We start from the raw sequence: 23,753 nt of genomic DNA on the forward strand, positions 1-23,753 counted from the left end.
TCGATTGGCAGTTTGACAAAGTCGTCAGATCTTATTCAAGTACTGATAATGATCTACTGTGATTTTGTGATGTATTATCTATCACGATTACCACATCAAATAAGTGCTAGAAATGCCTGCACTTGAAACACTTTCTCATCCCACTCACCTTGCCAGAATCAACAGATTTCTCTCTTTTTCTCAACAGGCAAGACATACAGCATGATTGGCACGGACAGCTCCACGCAGAGCATTGGCATTGCGCCCTGTGCCATTTCCTGGCTTTTCAAGCTCATCAACGAACGAAAGGAGAAGACTGGCACGCGCTTCTCGGTCCGGGTGTCAGCTGTAGAAATCTATGGCAAGGATGAGAGCCTGCAAGACCTGCTGTCTGACGTTCCTACAGGAAGCATGCAGGATGGACAGTCGCCTGGTGTCTACTTGCGTGAAGACCCCATCTGTGGAACGCAGGTAAATAACTTCACAGTCTCACTTTCTGGTTATATATTTACAAAATCACGTTCACAGTTAAAGGGGTCATGACATATGTTCTCTAAGGTGTACTTATTATACTATTACTTAAAGGGACTGTAAGTAAGGTTTTAAGTGTTTTATTAATCAAAATAAATATCTTTATTCATAAATATGTCCTCGTTGGTGTCAAATGACCTCTGCCAGTGATCTGACTTTTCATTGTAAATTTAGGATTTCTTGTCTTTACTTATATTGAACGGGTAAGTCCAAGGAGGCTTCCATGTCGTTCCGCCATACTGATAAACTATAATAGTAGAGAGGGACAAAAAGCACTAGCCTACCAACGCATTTTCCACAACGCGTTTTCATTCAGAACACGTGAACTAGCTGAAACGGACAAGGAGATCAGTGATTACATAACGACTACCGTAGTTGCAACACGCATTTGGAAAAGCGAGGCGCTAGAGAGCACTATTCGTTTGAATGCAAAATACAATTTCACCACTAGATGGGGGTAAATCCTACTTATTGTCCCTTTAAGGTTTTAGCCAAAATACATACAAATTTAAGTAATTTATGACCTTTTATGATTTATGTGTTTCCCCTTTAAGAGCATTTAGTCTGGCTCGGTGTCCCGCCCACTTCTATGAATGACAGCCTACATGTATTTCACTACAAATACAGCTTGTGTGCTTATTCATGTCACAGACAGCCTAAAATCTCAGAAGCACAACAATAAAAGCTTTAACCACTAAAGGAAGCAAAAAAAAAAATTGATCACTAGCAAACACAGACTTATCGCTCACAGCTAGTGTGTACAACACCGAATATTGTCTGACATGGCAATCGTACTGTTATTACAATCTTATTATGATTGTAAACAACTACTCCTTCAGATCCCTTTGAGTTGCTGCTCTGACTGAAGTTCAGTCACTGAACGCCAGTGGGCGGAGCCAACAATACAGTGATCTGCTGTGGCTTTCTCTGAGGCAAAGAAGGGGGAGGCTGCAGACCTGGAGCAGACAGGTCATATGAAAAATATTATATCTATATGTACGTCACGAATCCAGCCAATTTTCCGAAAAACGATTATATAAATGCTTTTGCTATTGATAAGGAGAATGTTTTAAATTACTAAACTTGCAGGATGTATTAATGATACCAAGACATGTTATATGTTAATAGATTAATTGACTAATGTCATGACCCCTTTAAAATTGCATTTAGCTTGCATTTACTCATACAAGTGTAAAAGCGGTAAAGTGAAATACCTGTCACATGTCTAGGCCAAGGCTGTAATGATAATTTCTGTTCTGTCAGCTAACTTGTTTTCATATATTTTAATAGTACCTCTAGCAGTAGTATTTATTACAGAATAGATTTAGCTGAGTGTAATCACTAAATCTCAGATTGATGAGCAGATGTTGTGGTGACTTCTATACTCAGTGCCCCATCAGGATCCATCTGCAAAAGCTGCTGCTCTGTTTCCCCCCTCCCTCCCCCTAATACTTTCTACTGGAGAAGGGTAAATATCAGGAGGGGGTCGTTGGATTTTGGGGGTAGGTAGAGGGTAGTTAAAAGCGCTGCCAGGTGTTGGCATCAGATGTTGTTTTTTTGGGGGTCCATATGAAGCAGACATCAAAGGCTGCCTTGAGGCCTCTGAAGTTTTCGATTTTAGGAGTGGGACTACACCCATCTTTACATTCATGGCTCTTTCAGTGGTTCCAGAGCGAATTATTGGCCACAGGCAGTCTGTGGGCATTGCAGTAAACATCTCACTGTTGTTTTGAAAGAGACCATTCCACACTGTTAGTCAAAATATGAACCCCAGGTGTCACCGGGGTGGTACCATTTAAAAATGTCCTAATATGTGACATATTAGGTACATATATGTATACATTTGGTACCAATATGTACCTTTGAGATATTAATATGTATCCATCTTACTATTTATGTCCTAGCTTCAAAACCAGAGCGAGTTACGAGCTCCCACCGCAGAAAAGGCCGCCCTTTTTCTTGACGCAGCCATCGCGGCACGAAGCACCAGCCGGCCGGATGCAGATGAGGAAGACCGCCGCAATTCCCACATGCTGTTCACCCTTCACATCTATCAGTACCGCATGGAGAAGAGCGGCAAGGGTGGAAGTAAGTCTTGTGTTGGTACTGCGTGTACTGCATGCAAAATGATACCACTATGATGTTGAAGCCTCTAGTTGAATTCCCATTCCTTCTCCTACATATTCAGCCCATTAATGTAATAGCTGTGATATTACAGGGCAACTCACTGAGTTACCAAAATTCATTTAATTTGCCTCTTACTCTATCACGATGGGAGGGAAATCAATCATGTCTGTCTTGACCACTTCATTAAACCTTAATGGGAATTTTAACAGAGAGTAATAATTCATGAGCAGCTAAAAGCTCTAATCATAGTGTAGAGGTACCTGCCATTATGGGATTAAATGCTGTGTTGGTCACAATCTCAGAATACTTGAAGTACTGCGAAAGTGTCCTAAAATGGGTTCATCAAGCCTGCTAATTTTTAAAGCTTGAATATGTGCTTTTAGAAAAATAGCAGAAGGATGAAATAGAAATAGGTACTTTTTTGCTTTCCACAGGTATAATGATAATGATTTTAAGGTATAGCATTTTTCTATATCATCATGTGTAATAGCCCATTGTGCAGCCCGTATGATATCACTCGATTGTCAGCTCAGATTTAGCCTTTGTCTTTCTGTATGGCTTGTGTAAGACAACTGTAGTGAAACCATGAATGAAGATAATGGCATAGCAATCATTTGCAGTGTTTGTGTTATTTTATGCAATTGTGCTTTTAGATTATCCATTCCCTTCTACCATGTAATCTGGTAGCCATTTGGCAAGAACCATTTACTAGCAAAGTTTTTAAACCCCCAAAATATGAAAAAATACCTGAAAAAATGTTTAAAAATTACATCTCATATTTAGCTGCCCAGCAAACTCTGGGTGTTCCCTTAAAGGGATAGTTCATGCAGCAATAGTTTTTTGAGGAAACATTCCAGAATTTTTCTACACCAACAGTTTACAGTTTAAATGCAGTTTAAAATTGCAATTTTAACGCAGTTTTAAAGGACTCAACCGAGGCATAAAGGTCTTATCTAGCAAAACGATTGTCATTCTTGGAAAAATCGGAACTTTGGCGGAAAACATGCCGCGTTAACCAATCAGAATTAAGCGAGTACGCTCAAAATGTTCAAGCGTCCAATTTACGTGCGGTAGATGCGAATTTGACCCCTTAGGGCGCACTCACACTATCCAAACCGCTCTCGGGCGCGTTGATCCCCAAAGCCTGGTTTGTTTGACTAGTGTGATCGCTCTGTTCCTCGCCCGGGCGCGGATTGGTTAATCGCGCCACGGACGGGTTGCAAAGGTGGGCCGGAGCACAGTTCACTTGGGCTCAGGCGCGGAAGGTTGTGGTTTGAGCACAATCGCGCCTGAGCGCGATTCAAAAGGATGACATGTGAGAGGGCTGTCTGTAATCGCGCACCAAACAACTCCAAATAAAAAACACAGACTTTTCATTACGTGAGTTCCAGTGTTAAGAGAGAGCTTTACTTCCTGCTTTTTTCAAAACAATTGCATCTTAATGACGAAAATGCGCCCGGACTCGGATCGATAAAAAGTACAGTGTGAGTGTGTGCACCTGGGGGAGTAGGGAGGGGTGAAAATCGCGCTGGGGCATGGTTTGGTTTGGATAATGTGAGTGCGCCCTTAAACGCATCTGGTCTGAACCCACAGTAAAAATGGCTGCGTTATTTTTTACGTATGTTGGGTGAATATAGGACAGAACACACCGCTGGGTTAAAATTGACCCATTGCTGGGTTGTTTTAACCCAACTGCTGGGTTATTATAAACCATGGTTGCATAACAACAACCCTAAATTGGGTCATTTTTAATCCAGCATGGGGTCATTTTTAACCCAGCATGTGTTCTGTCCAATATTTACCCATTATGGGTAAAAAATAACCCAGTCGTTTTTAGAGTGCACACTTGTAAACACTAGGGGTGGAACGGTACACAGAAGTCCCGGTTCGGTTCGTACCTCGGTTCAGGCACCACGGTTCGATTCACTTTCGGTACAATGGAGGGAGAAGCAAAACAAAAATGAAGAAGGCATTTTTTTAGTACTTAAGATAATCTTAAAAACATAGGTGTCCTTATCAGTGTTATTTTGAGATGTCATGAATATGAACTGAAATGCATTTAACATACTATCTTGTATTTCAAAAATGTATACCACTTTAAGTAATCTTGTACTCATCTTTCATACAAATATGGGTTCAAATGTATTACAAGTGTTACCTAAATACATTTTAAAATTACATTTTGGTCTTATTTCATATTAATGTACTAAAGAACAAAAAAATAGGCTTGTAGGATGAATAAATAGGTGTGTACGACTTCACGAGGCGCTGCAAGAAACGACAAGTGGATGACATCAGAGTAACGCGAGAGCGATTTGAAATCAGCCTCCTCCGCAAGATTTCTTGCGGTACTCTGACGCTGATGGCGCTGCGTAAAGTTGAGCACAGCACACTTTAAAAAAGCAGCTGAACTCGACAGAACTGCGCCTCGTCCATTAATTGTATATTTGCAGGACAATTTATCTCCTACTTCTCAGCGTGAGAAATACAAAGTCGTGTGAACTGACTGAAATGTGTGTGTGTCAAGGTGAATGCGTGAGACTTGAGAGCCCTGATTAGATGTATTTCCACTCACATACCTAACAACTGCTGAACAACGCCGACGCAAAGTCCTCATCTTTTCCACCACTCTCTCGCCTGTACTATTGTAACTGACTGGAAAACTGGAGTTTTGCCAAACTTGCGATCTTAAAGAGGCTGGCGGAGCGTCTAACTCTTGTGGAACACCACTTGCCATCCTCGCTATCGCTGCTCATTAACTGACTGGACCGGCGGACCCTACAAAAAACTGCAGAGTGCCAGAATGTAGACGGTCTCTGATAGAGCGCATACATAGGCGGAGCTCGGCTGCATCGGCGCCAATCAGAGCTTCAGAGCTTCAAAGCGGGGCAACAGATGAGCTGTCCATAAAGAACCCGCGGATCTAACAGTAGTTCCGCATTACATTAATTATTTTGCACGCAAGTTTTTTTTATTTTCATACCATGTATTCTCCGTTTAAATTCACGCACCGAACCGTGACCCCCGTACCGATTCGGTTCGAAACGAATACATGTACCGTTCCACCCCTAGTAAACACTGGGTAAGTTTCGCATACGTCATGCGTGACCTTTTGACATGATGACGCATTATGTAAAGTCGCGCTTGCGTGTCACACCACATGGCTGGTGCAAGACAAGAAGTTTAAAAGTACATATTTTTTATTTTTCTCTCCGAAAATGACAATAGTTTTGCCAGATAAGACCTCTTATGCCTCATTTGGGATTGTTCAGAGTCCCTTGAAGTTGCGTTGAAACTGCAATTTTAAACTGAATTTAAACTGTAAACTGTTGGGGTCCAATAAAGTCTATTAGGGGCTGGACACACCAAAACTTTTAAATGCAGCTGAAAACGCCTTGAGGTTTAACCTTGAGATTAACCTTTTGTCTGGTATATTTCTGACGCAGCTTTGTCATGGATTAATGACAGTGGTCTGTTTTATCCATAGGCACAGAGTGACAACACATTATTGGGTATTAGTCCAGACCCGCGTGTGCATTTATGTCTTCTACTGAGCATAGTATGAATATAGGTTTTTTATCTAGGCCAGGTTGTTCTAGGTTTGAATCATAGCGCGCTGTGTAACTTACTCATGAATAAATCACACAGCCTTGTCAGCTGCAGGTCATCTCCGGGGGTGTTTATTAATGTCTTTGAGTTTGCTTCTCCTTATTTTACCCGACACTACCTCAGTGTGGGAGTGTCAGCAGCATGCTTTTAACCGCACTGGCAACATCTCAAACTGTCAGTAAGATCATAATGAGTGGGGTTGTCATTGTATTTGTAACTTCTGTTGCATGGTTGGTTAAACCGAAAGTATCTTACATGAACGAGGCATTATCTTCACTGAGGTGATTCGGTTGGGTCGGCTGTGCTTTATTTTATTTGCTCGTGTTTGTTTTGCTCAGAAGCGTGAAACTTCGGAATTAAACTTTATTGTGAGTAATTTTATGCTAGGAGGAGGTTTAATTGTGCTTTACCAGTTACAGTTTTTTCATGTTTTCATGGCTGCAACATTTTATTTGATCAGTTTTTATATTACTAAGCATTTCATTATATTATTTATTTGCTAGCACAAGTTTGTTTGATCTTTGATGTACATGTTAATGGTACTTTTTGGAAAACTTTGAATGTTGTGGCACAGGATCACATACTTACTGGTGTATATTGTTCTTTCAGTGTCTGGTGGAAGGAGCAGATTGCATCTGATTGATCTGGGAAGCTGTGAGAAAGTCCTGAGTAAAAGCAGGGATGGAGGAGGAGGACTGTGTCTGTCTCTCACGGCGTTAGGCAATGTCATACTGGCACTGGCCAATGGAGCCAAACACGTTCCATACAGGTAATAAAGCACATTATCTAAGAATCATTTTTTTAATCTATTAGATTTGTAAAACCAAGTAGTTATTTAACTAGTGTCTTTAGTAAAAATATTTATTTTATGTTTAGCATAAGTGTCATGTGCATGACAATTCTGTAACTATCTGCCTGAGGTTTATTGTGTTTCCATAGAAGATGTAACAAAAGGATTTGGGCACAAAATCAAAGCTGCCAGCAACAAGCTCGTACTTGTGAGCTTGTGTTGACAGGTTTATTTTTCGCCTGATGCACTGCTGTTTATCTACGTTTTGCTGAGCTCATAGATGAATCCTGCATGTGGATGTAAAAATGCTTTAAAAGAGACTGATGCCTACAACATTGCAGATACATATTTCTTTAGCATTTTAGAACCTGCCAATGTGCGGATTGTGCAGTATTGCAAAATAGACATTTTTGTGATTAAATACAATGTCAGGAGTATACAGTGTAAACTTTCTGCGATTATGTGCTTCTAGGAAACATTTTATGGCTTGGCTTTCTCAGTACAGCCTACTTTCTGCTGACAATCTATTACGCTGACAATAAAAATGTATTTGGTAATGTGTTTTTTCAGGGATAGCAAGCTTACAATGTTACTGCGAGACTCCCTTGGGAACATCAACTGTAGGACAACCATGATTGCCCACATTTCTGACTCCCCTGCCAATTATACAGATTCTCTCACCACCATTCAATTGGCCTCTCGAATTCATCGCATGAGGAAAAAGAAATCAAAGGTTATCTATTTAAATAAATAGAAAATCAGCACTTAACTATTAACAATTTCTAACTTGTAGTGATGCCTGTAGTGTACATTTCTTTCAAATACATGCAAGAATAATGAAGAAGACCCTTTTCATATTTGTTTGACTGAGTCTTTGTCTTTGTGTGTAGTATGCATCCAGTTCTTCTGGAGGAGAGAGTTCCTGTGATGAAGGAAGGATTCGTCGACCACCACACTTGCGTCCCTTCCATCCTCGAACTGTGGCCCTTGACCCAGATCTCCCGTTAATGCTTAGTGATCCAGACTATTCTTCAAGCAGCGAGCAATCATGCGACACTGTCATTTACGTTGGCCCTGGTGGAGCTGCCCTCTCTGATCGAGAGCTCAGTGACAACGAAGGTCCTCCAGCCTTTGTTCCTATCATACCTTCACTTAACCGTAGACAACGAGGGAAAGAAGGGCCAGTTGACCGTGATCTCTTCAAATGCAACACCTTTGCTGAGCTTCAGGAGCGATTGGAATGTATTGATGGAAGTGAGGAACCTACAGCATTTGTTGGAGAATCCGGAGGAAATTCTGCAAGTCCTAAATTGGAGCGTAGTGCAGACACATTGAAAGAAGACTCTTCTAGTTCAATTTCAGCTTCTCCCAAGGCTCAAACCAAAGCATCTTCATCAACACAGGAAAACATATCCATACAATCAATATCTGTAGCTAGTAAGTTGCCTGGCAGTCCAAAACACAAATCCAAATTAGAACATTCCAAGTGGCAAAGTGCTACCATGACAGACAAAGATCAGAGAGACATGTCTGAGTTTGTGTGTAGGACAAGTGCAGATGGGGAGAAGCAGCAACTGCCGGACAATGTAGCTCTCCAATGCACTCCAGAAAAACAAAGTAAATCAATAGCATCCCAAAATTCAGAGCCTGTGGTTAGGGAAAAAGTATTTTTTAATAAAAAACAGTTACCCAAGCCAGCTCCCCCACCACCACAACAGAGAGACTTTGTCAAGGTCAGTAGTGAAGCAGAAGAAAAGTCTACCACAAGGATACCACCAATTGGAATGAGCCATCAAAAAAGAAGTGATTCAAATATAAACCTATCTGTGAGGGTCAATCATCTTAATCCTAGGACTCCAATGGAGCTAAGGTCAAACCTTAGGGAGAAATGCATGGATAAGGACATATTAAGGACAACTGTGACCCTTCAGCAGCCAGTGGAATTAAATGGCGAGGATGAGCTTGTATTTACTCTTGTGGAAGAGTTGTCTATTGGCAGTATTGTGGACAATGGAAGGCCCTCTAGTATTGTTAGTTTCAATAGTGACTGTTCTTTACAGGCACTTGCTTCAGGATCACGACCTGTAAGCATCATTAGCAGTATCAATGATGAATTTGATGCCTATACATGCAATCTTGGTACCTCAGAGGCAAACAGTAAAATTGTGGCACCACCGCAGGAGAAAGCAATTGCTTCACTGGGGAGCTGTGGTTCTTCTATCACCTCATGGCTCAGTGAAGTAAGTGTCTGCACCCTGGAGAGTGAAGGTGCTCAGTCATCAGAGGTCTTCTTCCCTCATGGTACTTTTATAGGCCCAGAGAGTGAGTTTCACTTTGAATCTCCAAGCATATTCCAAAACAGGCCCCAGAAGGAACCCAAGAACTCTTTGAATGATAGTGGCTGTAGCATCTCAGAGTTGGACAGTGACAGTGCTACATCAAGTAAGCTATCCCTTAGCAGGTGCCCATCCTCTCCAGATGCCCCAAAAGTATCTGCCAAATGTTTGCCAAAACTGGCAAAGGCAAATACCATTCATTTATCTGGTCCCCAGTGCTTTCAAGACTCTCAACTTGTTCAGTGTAGTCTTTCCAGGAAATTAAAACCTACCTCGTCCATAACCCAGAGTAGCAGCATTAGTGGAAGCAGCTCTAGTAGTAATTGGAGACGTGAGCCACCTAAGCAAGACTGCATACCAGATAATCCATGGCATCGAACCGATAGCCCATTGGAGTCTTCAATAACCTCTAATTCAAGTTCTTTGTCCAAACTGGGTAAAAATGGAGTGAGTGGAATTCCTGCTAGAAAAGCAGGCACAATCAACAGCAGTGTACCTCGAATGCCCAAGGCACTGGGGTCAATTCCATCTCAAAGGGTGGTGGATGGATGCGAAAAATCCAGTAACAGCAGAAAGATTGAGTTCCCCAGCAAAATGCCACAGCTCAGACGAGGAGCAACAACACTTGGGACTGTCCCAGTAATTCATACATCGAATGATGTCAAAGTTGCTCAAGATATTAATTTATCGATGGGCAATTTAAAGTGCTCTTCTTTAGGGAAAAGTGGAAGGACCAACAAGCAGGAGGAGACTATGTCAAAACTTGCCAATGTATCACCTCCTCCCCCTCCAATTCGTAAATCCAGTTTGGATCAAAAGAATCGATCCCTGTTTCCCCCAAGTGCCTTGAAGTCTGCTTATGATGCAGGAAAGTCTTTAGCACCAAGGGCTACAGGTTCTGAGGATGACATTGATCCTCTCTGTAAAGGTGATTCAAATAGTTTAAGAGCATCTAACCTAAAGTCAGAAAATAGTTTGATAAAAGCAACCTGTAGTCTCAAGACTAGAGGAACTAGAGGTGAAACAGGACTGCTTTATGGAAGCCAGATATCTTTGGAGAGATGTGACAGTTTTTCATCTTTGGGGTCTAAACCTGCTCTTAGTAGGGAGAACAGTGGAACTAGTCTTAACAGCAAGTCAAGCAAATCAGTCAGTAGGTTTGGATCACCTGTTGCCACATCCTCCCCAATTGCTACCTCTCCACCTCCTTGTATAAACCCTGTGACCACTGTAAAATCTGGGCTTGTCAAAGGCAGCCTTAATGCAAGACCAATACCTGTTAATGCAAACAAAACTCGTTCATTGTCTGCAAGCAACTCCAAAGCGCTAAACTCATCAACTAAGTCTCTTGCTTCACCTGCATCAAGGAATGCCAACCTCCCACCTTCAGGAAAGACTGCATTACCTAGGGCAGCGGTAGGAGGTAATAATAAATTGACAAGAGGAACTATTATGGGTACCAAGCAAGCAATGTGGGCAGCAAATAGTCGTGTTACTGAGTTGGCAACAGCCAATCCTTCTGGGAAACACCCAAGAGGATCAGGTGATTCAGACAGTGGCAATGACAGTGGAGCAAACCTCAATGAAGATAAGCATACCCCCATTCCCATTCTTCCATCTCCATATAGTAAAATTACAGCCCCCAGAAGACCTCAACGTTACAGCAGTGGGCATGGAAGTGATAACAGTAGTGTCTTAAGTGGAGAGTTGCCCCCTGCCATGGGCCGAACAGCACTGTTTTACCACAGTGGTGGAAGCAGTGGTTATGAGAGCATGATCCGTGACAGTGAGGCTACTTGCAGTGCCTCTTCAGCCCAAGACTCTATGAGTGAGAGTGGAATGTCCTCTACTGGTCGCACAAGGAGCTGTAAAACACCCAAGAAAAGGTCAAATGGTGAGTACCACCTTCTGTTGTTGACAAAGTCAACATGTCTTATAATGTGGTAATATTGATTTTGCACTACGTACATTATGCATAAGCAATTCCAATACTTACTCTAATACTACTTTCTCGTGGAAATTTAGTGTGTTTATGTTTAATGTATATACTGTATGGGTACCTAAGAGTGATATAGCATAGCTTCACATTCATATTTATTTTAGGGTGCATGCTACATATACCTTAAAATGCAATTCAGGCAGGAGGCTTTGACATAAAATTCTATAAAAATCTGCATCCCATACTTGTGAAACAAAAATGCGAAACACAGAATGTCCATTGATATTTGTTCAGTCCTTTAGGTACTATCATCTAAATGACACAGTTTGCTTTCCCATCCTTCTTTTTTAAATTGATTTCTTTTTGTTTTGTTTCTCAATATGCAAGGTCTCCAGAGGCGACGTCTCATCCCAGCTCCCTTGCCAGACACTTCATCCCTGGGTAAGGCTGGGACCACAGGCCAATGGGTGGACCTTCCTCCTATGTCTGGACAATTGAAAGAGCCTTTTGAGATCAAGGTGTATGAGATTGATGACGTGGAACGGCTTCAGCGTCGAAGACAGGAAAAGGCAGACGAGGTTAGTATGAGCTCTCTTTGATAAATGGGTGACTTTTTTAAACTGAGTCTGTCCTCATGGCAATGCAAAATATGCTTGATATACATTTGCAATTCAAGATTTTTTTAGAGGAAATTTTCCTGAATTGAGGATTGATTTACAACAATTTGTCATGACTGGTGTTTTTAAAATCAATCTGAAGGCATGTTTCCGCATTTGATAGCAGAAATCTCACAGACCGTATTTTTTTTTGGATTTATCTCTCTAAAGATTTGCTTTGATCCAGGTTAATTTAATCTTTTTGGCCCTGCTTCTTATTAAAAAGTTTAAAGATAATGATAAGATAATGTGTCTGTAAATAATTGCATCTGTACATTTTTAATAACTGTGTTTTTTTAAAGGGTGCACTCACATTATCCAAACCAAATCATGAGCACATTTAACCGCAAAGCCTGGTTTGTTTGATTAGTGTGATTTCTCCGAACTGGCCCAGGCGTAGTTTGGTTAAAGGCGGAGGGCACAATGTTTGAAAAAATGCTTTGGAAAAGGGAGTCGGGCCGACTACCAAAACACACTGGTGTAGCCAGTCACCAGTAAGGGGCGTGTCTACTAACCGACATCCTTGCCGGGGTTGCGTATGTGTGGGCCGGGTCTATCAAAAGGTGGTCCAGATTCTATTGGGGTAGGGGCGTGTTTGTTTAGGTGATTTCAAATGTCAACATTGGCTTTCAAACATTGTGCACTCCGCCTTTAATCGCGCCATGGCCCGCTTGCAGTGGTGGGCTTGGGCGCGGTTCACTTGGGCTCGGACATGGCAAAATGCAGTGTAGTGTTCATTTTGCCCTTCTTATGCTTTAAAAAAGCACCTAGTAATGATTTGTTAAGGGAATATGCATTTCAGAGTTATTAAGAAAATTGTGAAAAACTGTGGCTCAAGATTTACATTCTATCTTGCACTTTCTGCATTATTGCACAGGATGATTTTCCCAGGCGTGTTGTGATGCATGTTGGTGTAGCATTGGACCATGCCTTTGATTGGAATAATTAGAGTGCATGCATGCTGTGAATCTTTTATTGTTATTCTGACATTATTTCCCTCTTTGTTTCAGCAGTCAGTTCAGGATGTTGAGACGGTACAATTATTATTTTTGGCGTAGACGTGACTAGGTCGAATAAATCTGTCATTCAAACTCTAGCATACAACCATGAGAGGAAACTTAATCTTCCATTACAATACTCAGCAGTCACCGAACCATTCTAGTTCTGCACCTTGTGGTTCCTGTGTGGGCAGATTAAATTGGTTTTGAATGATCTGCATTCTAGTGCGTAAACAAATGTGGAAAAGTATTGTTAGTAAAAATGTCAAAAACATTCCCCTCTGTCTTCCAAGCAAAATCTGTGGTGTGTAATTGCGATTTTTAACCAAAATCATGTCTATCTTCTGTCCACAGGGCCTGTACTTTAACAGTAAATTGAAGGTTCTTGAGAAACGACAGCAGCAGATCAAAGATCTCAAAACAAAGCATAAGACTCTGAAAGAGGAACTTGAGGACACCAAGTCTAGACTAATGATGGACCCCAGCAAGTGGATAGATGAGTGTAAGTACATTATATATTTAAATTCCCTGTCAAGTGTGTCTTTTTGTACCTAAAAGAAGTTACTGCTTTAAAAAGCCAAATGTAACATTTGCTTTATAACTGAAGTGCATTTAACATAATACGTCTACTGTTTATTTATTACTTGTTGCACACAGTTGAGGTGGATCAGGATTTGGATCAGGAGTCGCAGGAGTACCTGGAGGGATTGGAGCAGGTCACGGCTGAACTGGAGTATTGCGTCAACCTATGCAAGTCACGCATCATGATGGTGACCTGCTTTGATATCCGAGTAGCATCTAATGTGCAGGAAGGTCCGCGTGAGGTGGAGGTATAAGAGCAGGATGTGGTGATTGATGGATAGCAAGATGGTGAGATGGAGTAAGACAGGACCCTGGATGTCTGAAAGAAGGATAGTGAAATGTAGCAGCCTGTCAGACGATTCTGAGAACACGAAAACGGAACAAAGCAAGATCTTAACAATAGGACACGGAAGTCTGCATGAAGTACGAACTGGTTACCTTAGTGGGGAAGTGAAACAGTTCTGGTTTATATATGCAGTGCCTCATAAAAACATACGGTATTGACTTGTAGAAATGGAAAGCGAACAAGCTCTGATGTGTTTCCCAAACTGAGGAAAGAAAAAAATCATTCTCATTTACCGAAGAGTTATTCAACCACACCAAAAAGTGCCTTTTTCATATGACTGTTTTTTAGATTGTTTGTCAATCATTATTTTTTCTACAGGTGCTATGACCAGCATACCCAAACCGAACCATATATATTTTTATTATTTTGTTGTATTATATATTGTATTTATATGATCATGCAGTGTGTAAAATATGATTTTGGTTGCGAAAGGAGAGCAATAAGCTGATTTTCCACACTTTGCCTCCTGTCTAATCACCTGTCCGCATATTGTTATTAAACCATTTGAGCCTTATGTTCTATTTCTGTTTACTAAGTGTTTTTCTACTTTGCGAATAAAGGATCTTTTTTTGTACAAACCATTAAAAAGTCACTGAAAAAATTGACAGTCGTATGTGACGCAAACCAGCTTTCATAAAAACAAATCTCATTTTGATTGGTTGCCTTGAATTTTCCAAGCTGGATGCATATAACCATTGATTTTTACTGATAACAACACTTGCTGTGATAATAATATATGATTATTTGAATTGGTACTACATTTGCCTACAAGGTGCTCAGCCACATTGAATGTACATTTATGTACAACTGAATGATCAACCAATAAATTTCAGGAATGTAAAATCTCGTTATTGGTCCTAATAGGATGAACACATCCATGTTGTGTAGCATTGCCATTGTTATGCCTATAATGGATGTGTCATAGTGAGATTAAAATGCAGATTGAGCTTCTTGTTTACTTTAAATAGACACTTTGGCAAAGGGCATTCATCAGTGTATCCTGACATGTCTAGCTCTCTCTTTCTCTCTCTGGACACTATGTAATTAAAACGTTAAAGAGCTTGGTGCATGATTAATGTGGGGTGAGGTGACATTTGTGCGGTACAGAAAAGAGTCAGTCAGTCTCTAAATACCCAGTCAAAGAGTGACTTCAAAGTAAATTAAAAAATTGATAAGATTGAACAAATTGCGGCTACTTTAATGGCATATTTAATGCAATTGAAAGGACAGTTCACCTGTATGTCTTTCTTCCATGGAACACAAAAGGGATGTTAAGTTGGATGTCAAGGACTGACGGCCTCTGTCACTATTCACTTCCATTGCATATTTTTCCATATAATGAAAGTTAATGGTGAGTGAGGCTTTGAGTCTTTAAAATCCAACATCTCTTATGTTCCAAAGAAGAAAATCTGTCATAACAGTTTGGAACGAAATGGATAAGAGTTACACCCATTTTTGGGTGAACTATCATATTAAAATACATTATAGACTAAGGGAAGGTTAATAATCTTAACTGACAGTAGATCCATGTCGCTAAACATGAAAACCATGAATGGTTCAGGTAATGACACTACTGTTTGTTATAAATGGATATAGATCCACGCCTTAGTCCTATGCATTCATGCAATTGTGGTCTTAAACAAACAACCTCAAAAATGCAATAGAAAGCATTTAGCACAAATGATTGTTTTACGTGCCGGCCTTTCTCACAATTTCAGGATTAGGTGATCAATGTCTTGTTTAAATGCTGTACACAGCTCGCATTTCAACGATGTCAAAAATGCCATGACAGAATTTGCAAGCATTATGGATGTGTCAGTGCGTTAACATATAGCTGCCAAACGGCTTTCATGTTTCTTGTCTGTCAAAGTAAGACTTCGAATCACCGTTAGATACCATTTAACATTTAAGCTGTTTTTGTTGCTGACATCAAAAACATTTCTTGGATTCATTTACCTTTATAAACACTCTCAGGCCCGTTTTCAAGATGCTGCATGAGATTTGTATTTTTTTCTAGACTTCAATTGATTTGAATGTTTTGAATGATAATGCTGGCATTCACTATACTTTATGAACATGGATTTATCTGACACCAAACCTTTTTTGAACGAAAGCTGACAATGTATATGTGAGTCATGTTTCATATTAAAATATTTTCTAACTTTTTTTGTTTTGTAAAGAATTTCTGACCCTCTGTATAAATGTACATTATGGCAGCTTGGGATAACACTGTTTTTCTTGTGAATAAATATGTAATTCTAAAATTTGTCTCTGCTTTTCTCTTTTTAACTATATGTCAGGAGTATTAAGCTAATATTTTCATACATACTTATAGATAAATGCATACCTTTTTATGCACTGTAAGTTGCTTTGAATAAAAACCTGCACACAAATGTAAATGTTAAATGGTTGCCAGTGTGTTGCGAATTTGTTTGTTGTTGTTCGAGTATATTGATAATAGCATATTAATAAAGTTTTTTGAATAGTAGATCATTATAAGCAGCAGTTGCTACAAATATATTGTCACTTTACTCTAAACGCTTTGTCTTTTTACCAAATCTATCCCTAAACCTAAGCCCAAATGCATATTAAGTACATTAAGTTACCAGTTTTTGCTTGGTACATAAACTGTAGGTATGATTTAAGGGTCATATTTACTAGCAGCTTACGCCAGCACAAACGCCTCTTTTGCAGTTAAAAATCTACTGTCGGGATCTGTTACTGTGGAGTTTTTTTTTTTTTGCGATGGACCTTACTGCATATGCATTTGTAAGAGTTTCCCTTTCATACCCAAAATTTAAATATTATTAGGGCCCGAGCACCGAGGAGCAGGCCAGAATGGCCTGCACCGAAAGGTGCGAAGCCCTATTGGTTTTGCTCGAATTTATTGTTTTTTTTTTATTAGGGCCCGAGCACCGAGGAGCAGGCCAGAATGGCCTGCACCGAAAGGTGCGAAGCCCTATTGTTTTTGCTCGGATTATTATTTTTATTATTTTTTTTTTTTTTTTTTTTATTATTTTTTTCAACACTTTTGGGATTTTTGGGGGCCTTAACATACTCGAAAACTCTTGAAATTTGGCACAGACATCAGAGTCGTCCGTGATCGCCGAAAGCCAAAGGCTGGAACACGGGCGTGGCACGGGGGCTCTGTAGCGCCCCCTGTAATGCAAAAACAAACAGGAGTGCGCAGATCGGGCAAACATGTACGCACATGTACGAAAGTTGGTACACACATAGATCTCATCGACCTGAACAACTTTCCCACTCTAACCTTTTAGCTCCGCCCAACAGGAAGTCGGCCATTTTGGATTGTTTAAAAAATGCATGCGGTGAACTTTTGAATACTCCTCCGAGGGAATACATGGGATTGACACCAAACGTGGTGATCATGATGTCGAGACATTGTACTTGCTAAATTGCGAAGGGATTTTTGATATCTCGAACGGTTCTGTCATGGCGAGGCGACAAAGTTGTGGCGAAATCAGAGAAACAGGAAGTGTCTAATATCTAAGGCAAAAAATGTCTTATAGTGATGACACGCGGGGTGTTTGTTCGTCTGAATATTCCGATCGCATCGATGTGCCTATTGTAAGTCTCGGGTATAGCGCCACCACCAGGCGCCAGGAAGTGTTGCAGTCACAAAGGTTGATTTTTTTGACAGTTCCATGTGATGTTCTTTTAAATACTCCTCCTAGAATGTTTATGCGATTGACACCAAAAGTGGTCAACATGATGAAGAGACATTGTAGATGATAAATTGCGAAGGGATTTTTGATATCTCGAACGTTGTTCCCATGGCAATGCGTCAAACTTTACTTTCATTTTAAAGGCACATTTAAGCCTTACAGTTGTATGCAGTGAACTTTTAAATACTACTTCCAGGAAATTGATGTGCTTGACTCCAGAAGTGGTCAACATGATGCTGAGACATTGTAGATGATAAATTGCGAAAGGATTTTTGATATCTCAAACGCTGTTCTCATGGCAACGCGTCAAACTTTACTTTGATTTTAAAGGCATATTTAAGCCCTTCAGTTGCATGCAGTGAACTTTTCAATACTTCTTCTAGGATATTCATGCGATTGACACCAAACGTGGTCAACATGGTGCTGAGACATTGTAGATGATAAATTGCGAAGGGATTTTTGACATCTCGAACGCTGTTGCCATGGCAATGCATCAAAGTTTACTATTATTTCAGGAATATTTAAGCCTCTTGGCATGCTTAAATTAACTTCAAATTTGGCACACACATCAGAGTTGTCAACTGTTAAGTGTTGACAAACAGGTCAGACATAGGTGTGCCTCTTAAGTTGCTTACTAGTGCCCCCGTTTGTCCAAAATGTGGGTTTTTTTTTACCTACAGTCCCTAATTGGGTCAGTAACAACATAAATAGTCCACCGATATTTACCCACTTGATGCACTTGCCCACCGTGCATCGTTTTCTCGGAGGCACCGTGTAGCGGTAAAAATACGTGCGAGGGCCCGCCATCGCTGCTTGCAGCTATATTTTTTTTTATTTTTTATTTTTTTTATTTTTTTTAACACTTTTGGGCATTTTGGGTGCCTTAACATACTCGAAAACTCTTGAAATTTGGCACAGACGTCAGAGTCGTCCGTCATTGCGAACGGGCAAAGGCTGGAACGCGGGCGTGGCACGGGGGCTCTGTAGCGCCCCCTGTAATGCAAAAAAAAACATTGATGCACAGATCGTGCAAATATGTACGCACATGTACGAGATTTGGTACGCATATAGATCTCATCGACCCGAACAACTTTCGCCCTCTAACATTTAAGCTCCGCCCAACAGGAAGTCAGCTATTTTGGATTGTTTAAAAAATGCATGCGTTGAACTTTTGAATACTCCTCCTAGAGGATGCATGCGATTGACACCAAAAGTGGTGAACATGATGTCGAGACATTGGACTTGCTAAATTGCGAAGGGATTTTTGATATCTCGAACGGTTCTGCCATGGCGAGCCGACAAAGTTGTGGCGAAATCAGAGAAACAGTAAGTGTCTAATATCTAAGGCAAAAAATATCTTATTGTAATGACACGCGGGGTGTTTGTTCGTCTGAAGATTCCGATCGCATCGATGTGCCTATTGTGACTCCCGGGTATAGCGCCACCAGCAGGCGCCAGGAAGTGTGTCAGTCACAAAGCTGGATTTTTTTGAAAGTTCCATGCAATGTTCTTTTAAATACTCCTCCTAGGATTTTCATGCGATTGACACCAAAAGTGGTCACCATGATGCCGAGACATTGTAGATGATAAATTGCGATCTTTGATATCTCAAACGCTGTTCCCATGGCAACGCGTCAAACTTTACTTTCATTTTAAAGGCATATTTAAGCCTTTCAGTTCCATACAGTTAACTTTTAAATACTCCTTCTAGGATTTTCATGCGATTTACACGAGAAGTGGTCAACATGATGCATAGACATTGTAGATGATAAATTGCGAAGGGATTTTTGATATCTCGAACGCTGTTCCCATGGCAATGCATCAAACTTTACTTTCATTTTTACACATATTTAAGGCTGACAGTTACATGCTGTGAACCTTTAAATACTCCTCGTATGGGATTCATGCGATTGACACCAGAAGTGGTCAAGATGATGCCGAGACATTGTAGATGATAAATTGCGAAGGAATTTTTGACATCTCGAACGCTGTTCCCATGGCAATGCGTCAAACTTTACTTTAATTTCAGGCATGTTTAAGGCTCTTGGCGTGCTTAGTTGAACTTTAAATTTGGCACACACATCAGAGTTTTCGGCTGTTAAGTGTTGACAAAAAGGTCAGACATAGGCGTGTCTCTTAAGTGGCTCACTAGTGCCCCTGTTTGTCTAAAATGTGGGGTTTCTTTTACCTACAGTCCCCAAATGGCTCAGAAACAACATTAAATAGTCCACTGATATTTACCCACTTGATGCACTTGCCCACCGTGCATCGTTTTCTCGGAGGCACCGTGTAGCGGAAAATAAACGTGCGAGGGCCCGCCATTGCTGCTTGCAGCTATATTTATTATTTGTTTTATTTAAAAAACATGACACAGCACGATTTACAAAGGTTTGCGCTACTAAGTTTGCGCCATTATTTAAACTCTACACTATAATTGGTACATTGTGTTGGTCATTATGGAAATGAGATTTCTGCGGCTGTGTTTTTTAACGTGCGCCTTGTCTGTAAATTTCCACACCCATCCCATCCACTCCCAAAATGTGCTCTCATGCTAACTTGCCCTGTTTAGTAAATCTGGAACAAACATTATAGGGCATTATTAATATGCCGTGTACACTGAAAAAAAATTATTTTCAAGAAAAACAATTCTTAATATATTTGCCTTGTTTTCAGTAAAAATATCAAAAAAATTCTTAAATTAAGATGCTTTTTCTTGATGAGCAAAACGACCCAAGAAAATAAGTCTGGTTTTTAGACCAAAAATATAAAATTTAAGTGATTTTGTGCATAAAACAAGCAAAAAAATCAGCCAATGGGGTAAACTAAATTTTCTTGAATTGAAATGTTTAAGGTTTTTTTTTGCTTACCCCATTGGCAGATTTTTTTTGCTTGTTTTCTGCACAAAATCACTTAAATTCAATATTTTTAGTCTAAAAACTAGACTTATTGTTAATGGGTCGTTTTGTTCATCAATAAAAGCATCTTTATATAAGAATTTTTTGATATTTTTACTGAAAACAAGACAAAAATACTAAGATTTTTTTTCTTGAAAATCATTTTTTGCAATGTAATGTGGTATGTGCTAGAAATGGATAAACCACTATCAATAAGTCTGCCCGTGGGTTGGGTGCACCGCAGCGCCAGGGAGTGTCCCACAATGTCCCTCAGAAACATACCCCTTGTACCCCTTGGGCTTATTAGCAGGTGGTCACCGTAGTTTTATGCCTTTTTCATGAGGTATTGCTTAGCCGACTGGACAAATTATTGTGCCACATTGCAAACCAGCGTGAATGACCAGCAGAGATACTTGGTGTCTAAATATATTCAATATAAATCTTCATACAGTATGAGCAAAGCATCCTTCATCCGTTTTGTTTGTAAATTAAGACCACTTGTGTTATATTCTATATTTACATCGATGTTATTATGAAATGCCTTTAGGAGCTTTTTAAATATGGTAAATGTCAAGGCCAAACAGAAGGCTAAAAAGGTGAACATAAATCAGTGCTTGAAACAGTGTAGCTGCCAGAACATGTTTAGTTACATTAATATCTATCATGCCTTTAAAAGGTAAATATTTTGTCTGTGCAGTTTAAATACACATGCGGGTGTAATTTCATCCAATGTTGAGCTGCTAGTAAAACAAATAAAATTGAAAGTTGAGCTAGCATAACAGTCATTCTAGTCAAAGAAAATGTAGTTGAATTTATAAACAGCAAGACAGAAAACTGTATAAGGAATGAGGAATATGTCAGCAATCCACAGGTGGTAGAGAAAAATTTAGACGGTGGTGAACTGTTCGAGCAAACCATCACAGCACACATTCTTACAAAAACACACACAAAACCATAATCCTGCCACCTTGTCATCCTGTAGCGCTGCCACCTGCTCAGAATTTCACACACGAATAGTCTATTTGATTGGTTGTAACCACACACACATATAAAAATGTTCAGCCTGAATACTACTTGAACACTGCACGGTATATGCTTCATATTGTTTACATGAAAACAGTGCAGTGGTAAACTTTATTGTATTCCTCAATGCATAAGCTTGTATGTTTATTGAGCATTTGAAATTAAACTATAATTATGTGTACAAATGTATTAAAACTTAGCAATCAAATAATAAGTCATAAAAGTGATGTTAGAATACCTACTTCATAATACTTCTGGTTCGTTCAAAACTAAATTTGAGCATATTGTAATATGTGATGGCATTACATGCAATAAAATCTGTTGTAAAGTTGGCAACATAGTGCAATATTTTATCTGCACGTTTTATGCATATACAGAAAATTTGCATACTAGGAACATAATACAAACACAGCAGCTGCAATTGTAAAGATATTTCTTAAACACCCTGCATGCAACACACTGCCCACAGGGCCGTTATTAAAATAAAACACAGGTCTTTAACCAAACTATGAAGTATGTTAACACTAGCAGGTCATGTAATCAGCCATTTACACAATGCATATGGTGAAGTCTCTCTGGTCCTATAATTCCCTCTCCCGTTCTGTCTTCATTCCATTGAAAGCTGCAGTAATGATTTGGCTATTGTATTGCAGCAGCTGGTCACTGTATCACTAATCACATTTGTTGCCTTTAGTCTAGTGGGCCTTGAGTGCTTTTTGACAGCAGGAAAGTGCGCCAAATCACTCAAACAACAACGTTAAAATGTACAAACAATCTAATCTAGGATACTGTTTCAGTTTTCTTGTGCTTGTTATTACTGGCATATCACCATAGAGTTGTTAGGTCATGTGGACATTTTACCACAAAAACTATTGAATGCTTTAAATGAATAGTTTAAAATAAAAAAGTATTATTATTATTTTATTTATTATTTATATAATAATTTTATTATTTTTTTATAATGATTATTATACAATTATTTAAAGCAGCTGTTTATATGATTTGAGTGCTAAAATCTTCCAAATGTAAAATGTTGTTTTGAAATTTAAATCTTCAGACTATTCATCCTGGCATGCTTCAAAACTAGAAGAGTTGGTGCAGAATGTTATTGCTAAGGTAGCAATTTTGCAGACTGACTGGATTTAAATCTCATTTGCGTATATGTAGTCAAATATGCTGCTTCAAGATGTGCCGCTCCCGGTTTGACATCAGTAATGTGACCAATGTGAGAATTAATGATGTTTGCTGTAACTGATGTCAAACATGACAGTAACCATTGTATGTAAATGTGTTTCATGGAATATAGAAAGTTGTATAGGTTTGGCGTTATATTAAACTAAATACATTTTGACTGACTGCGACAAACTGGCCACCATTACAGGTGTTTCTCTACCTTTACTGCAAAATATGCTATATCACTATATGTACAGGTAGAATCTTCCATTAGTAACACAAAAGCCATAGGTTCGAACCCAGGAAACACACGCACGTATTGATAAAAAACTGATTGAATGAATGGTAAGTTGCTTTGGATAAAAGTGTCTGCCAAAGGCATAACTTTCCTGGGTTGTCTTTCTACTTTCATAAAACAAATTAAAAGGGCCCAAAAGTATTTTTACTCACACATTCAAAAGTATTCATACTCACAGTATTTATAGAGTAACAATGGTTTGGAACGATATTGAGAAAAAAATAACAGAATATTAATATCTGTATGAACTACTCCTTGAAGATCTCTCATGCACATACATATCCATATGCCAGCCTGTCAACCATACACATTAAATTAACATTACATATATACCATTTTGGGCTAAAACCTAAACAAATCTTACAGAAAACCTTTTACATACAAACCATTCAACGGTGAAGCGGATTTCATGTATATTGTGATTTCATGTATTATTCCTCTACCGATTATACCATCTCACCTGGTAGAGCTAATGTAATCATTGTGGTGACATTTGGTAAAATGTAAGTGAAACCTGACCCCCTGACACACAAAACTGTAAAGACAAAATTTCCTTCAATTTACAGTATATTTGGAAGGGTACTGGATGATAGCAGCCTCAAGATAGCAGAAATCTTATGTGTCATATTTGTGTCAGATTTTCTGTTTTATCTGTTCTTGCTCATGCATTATTAACTCATGTAGCAAAGTCCTCTGGTATCCAGCCAGTACCTGGTGTGTGTATGTCTAACCACTTCAAACCCTTCCAGCTCTCACAAAGACAACTCAGTATTGGGTGAGGGCCAT

At 39.5% G+C, this 23,753-nt stretch overlaps 1 protein-coding gene across 4 annotated transcripts in view; it reads left to right on the plus strand.

Moving 5' to 3' along the window:
* The window catches only part of LOC129417557 (kinesin-like protein KIF26A), a 106,990-nt gene extending 90,833 nt beyond the window's left edge, over positions 1-16,157 (plus strand). For all 4 annotated transcript variants that reach the window (XM_055172314.2, XM_055172315.2, XM_055172316.2 and 1 more), the window contains 8 exons: positions 188-450; positions 2,415-2,598; positions 6,856-7,015; positions 7,607-7,769; positions 7,927-11,266; positions 11,699-11,889; positions 13,320-13,467; positions 13,623-16,157. In XM_055172314.2, the coding sequence (XP_055028289.2) occupies positions 188-450; positions 2,415-2,598; positions 6,856-7,015; positions 7,607-7,769; positions 7,927-11,266; positions 11,699-11,889; positions 13,320-13,467; positions 13,623-13,801 (4,628 nt within the window). In that variant the 3' untranslated portion in view covers positions 13,802-16,157. The remainder of the gene's footprint in view (positions 1-187; positions 451-2,414; positions 2,599-6,855; positions 7,016-7,606; positions 7,770-7,926; positions 11,267-11,698; positions 11,890-13,319; positions 13,468-13,622) is intronic.
* The last annotated feature ends 7,596 nt before the right edge of the window (positions 16,158-23,753 follow it).

This window comes from Misgurnus anguillicaudatus, unplaced genomic scaffold (genome assembly GCF_027580225.2).
Source record: "Misgurnus anguillicaudatus unplaced genomic scaffold, ASM2758022v2 HiC_scaffold_28, whole genome shotgun sequence".
In the NCBI taxonomy this organism is placed as follows: domain Eukaryota; kingdom Metazoa; phylum Chordata; class Actinopteri; order Cypriniformes; family Cobitidae; genus Misgurnus; species Misgurnus anguillicaudatus.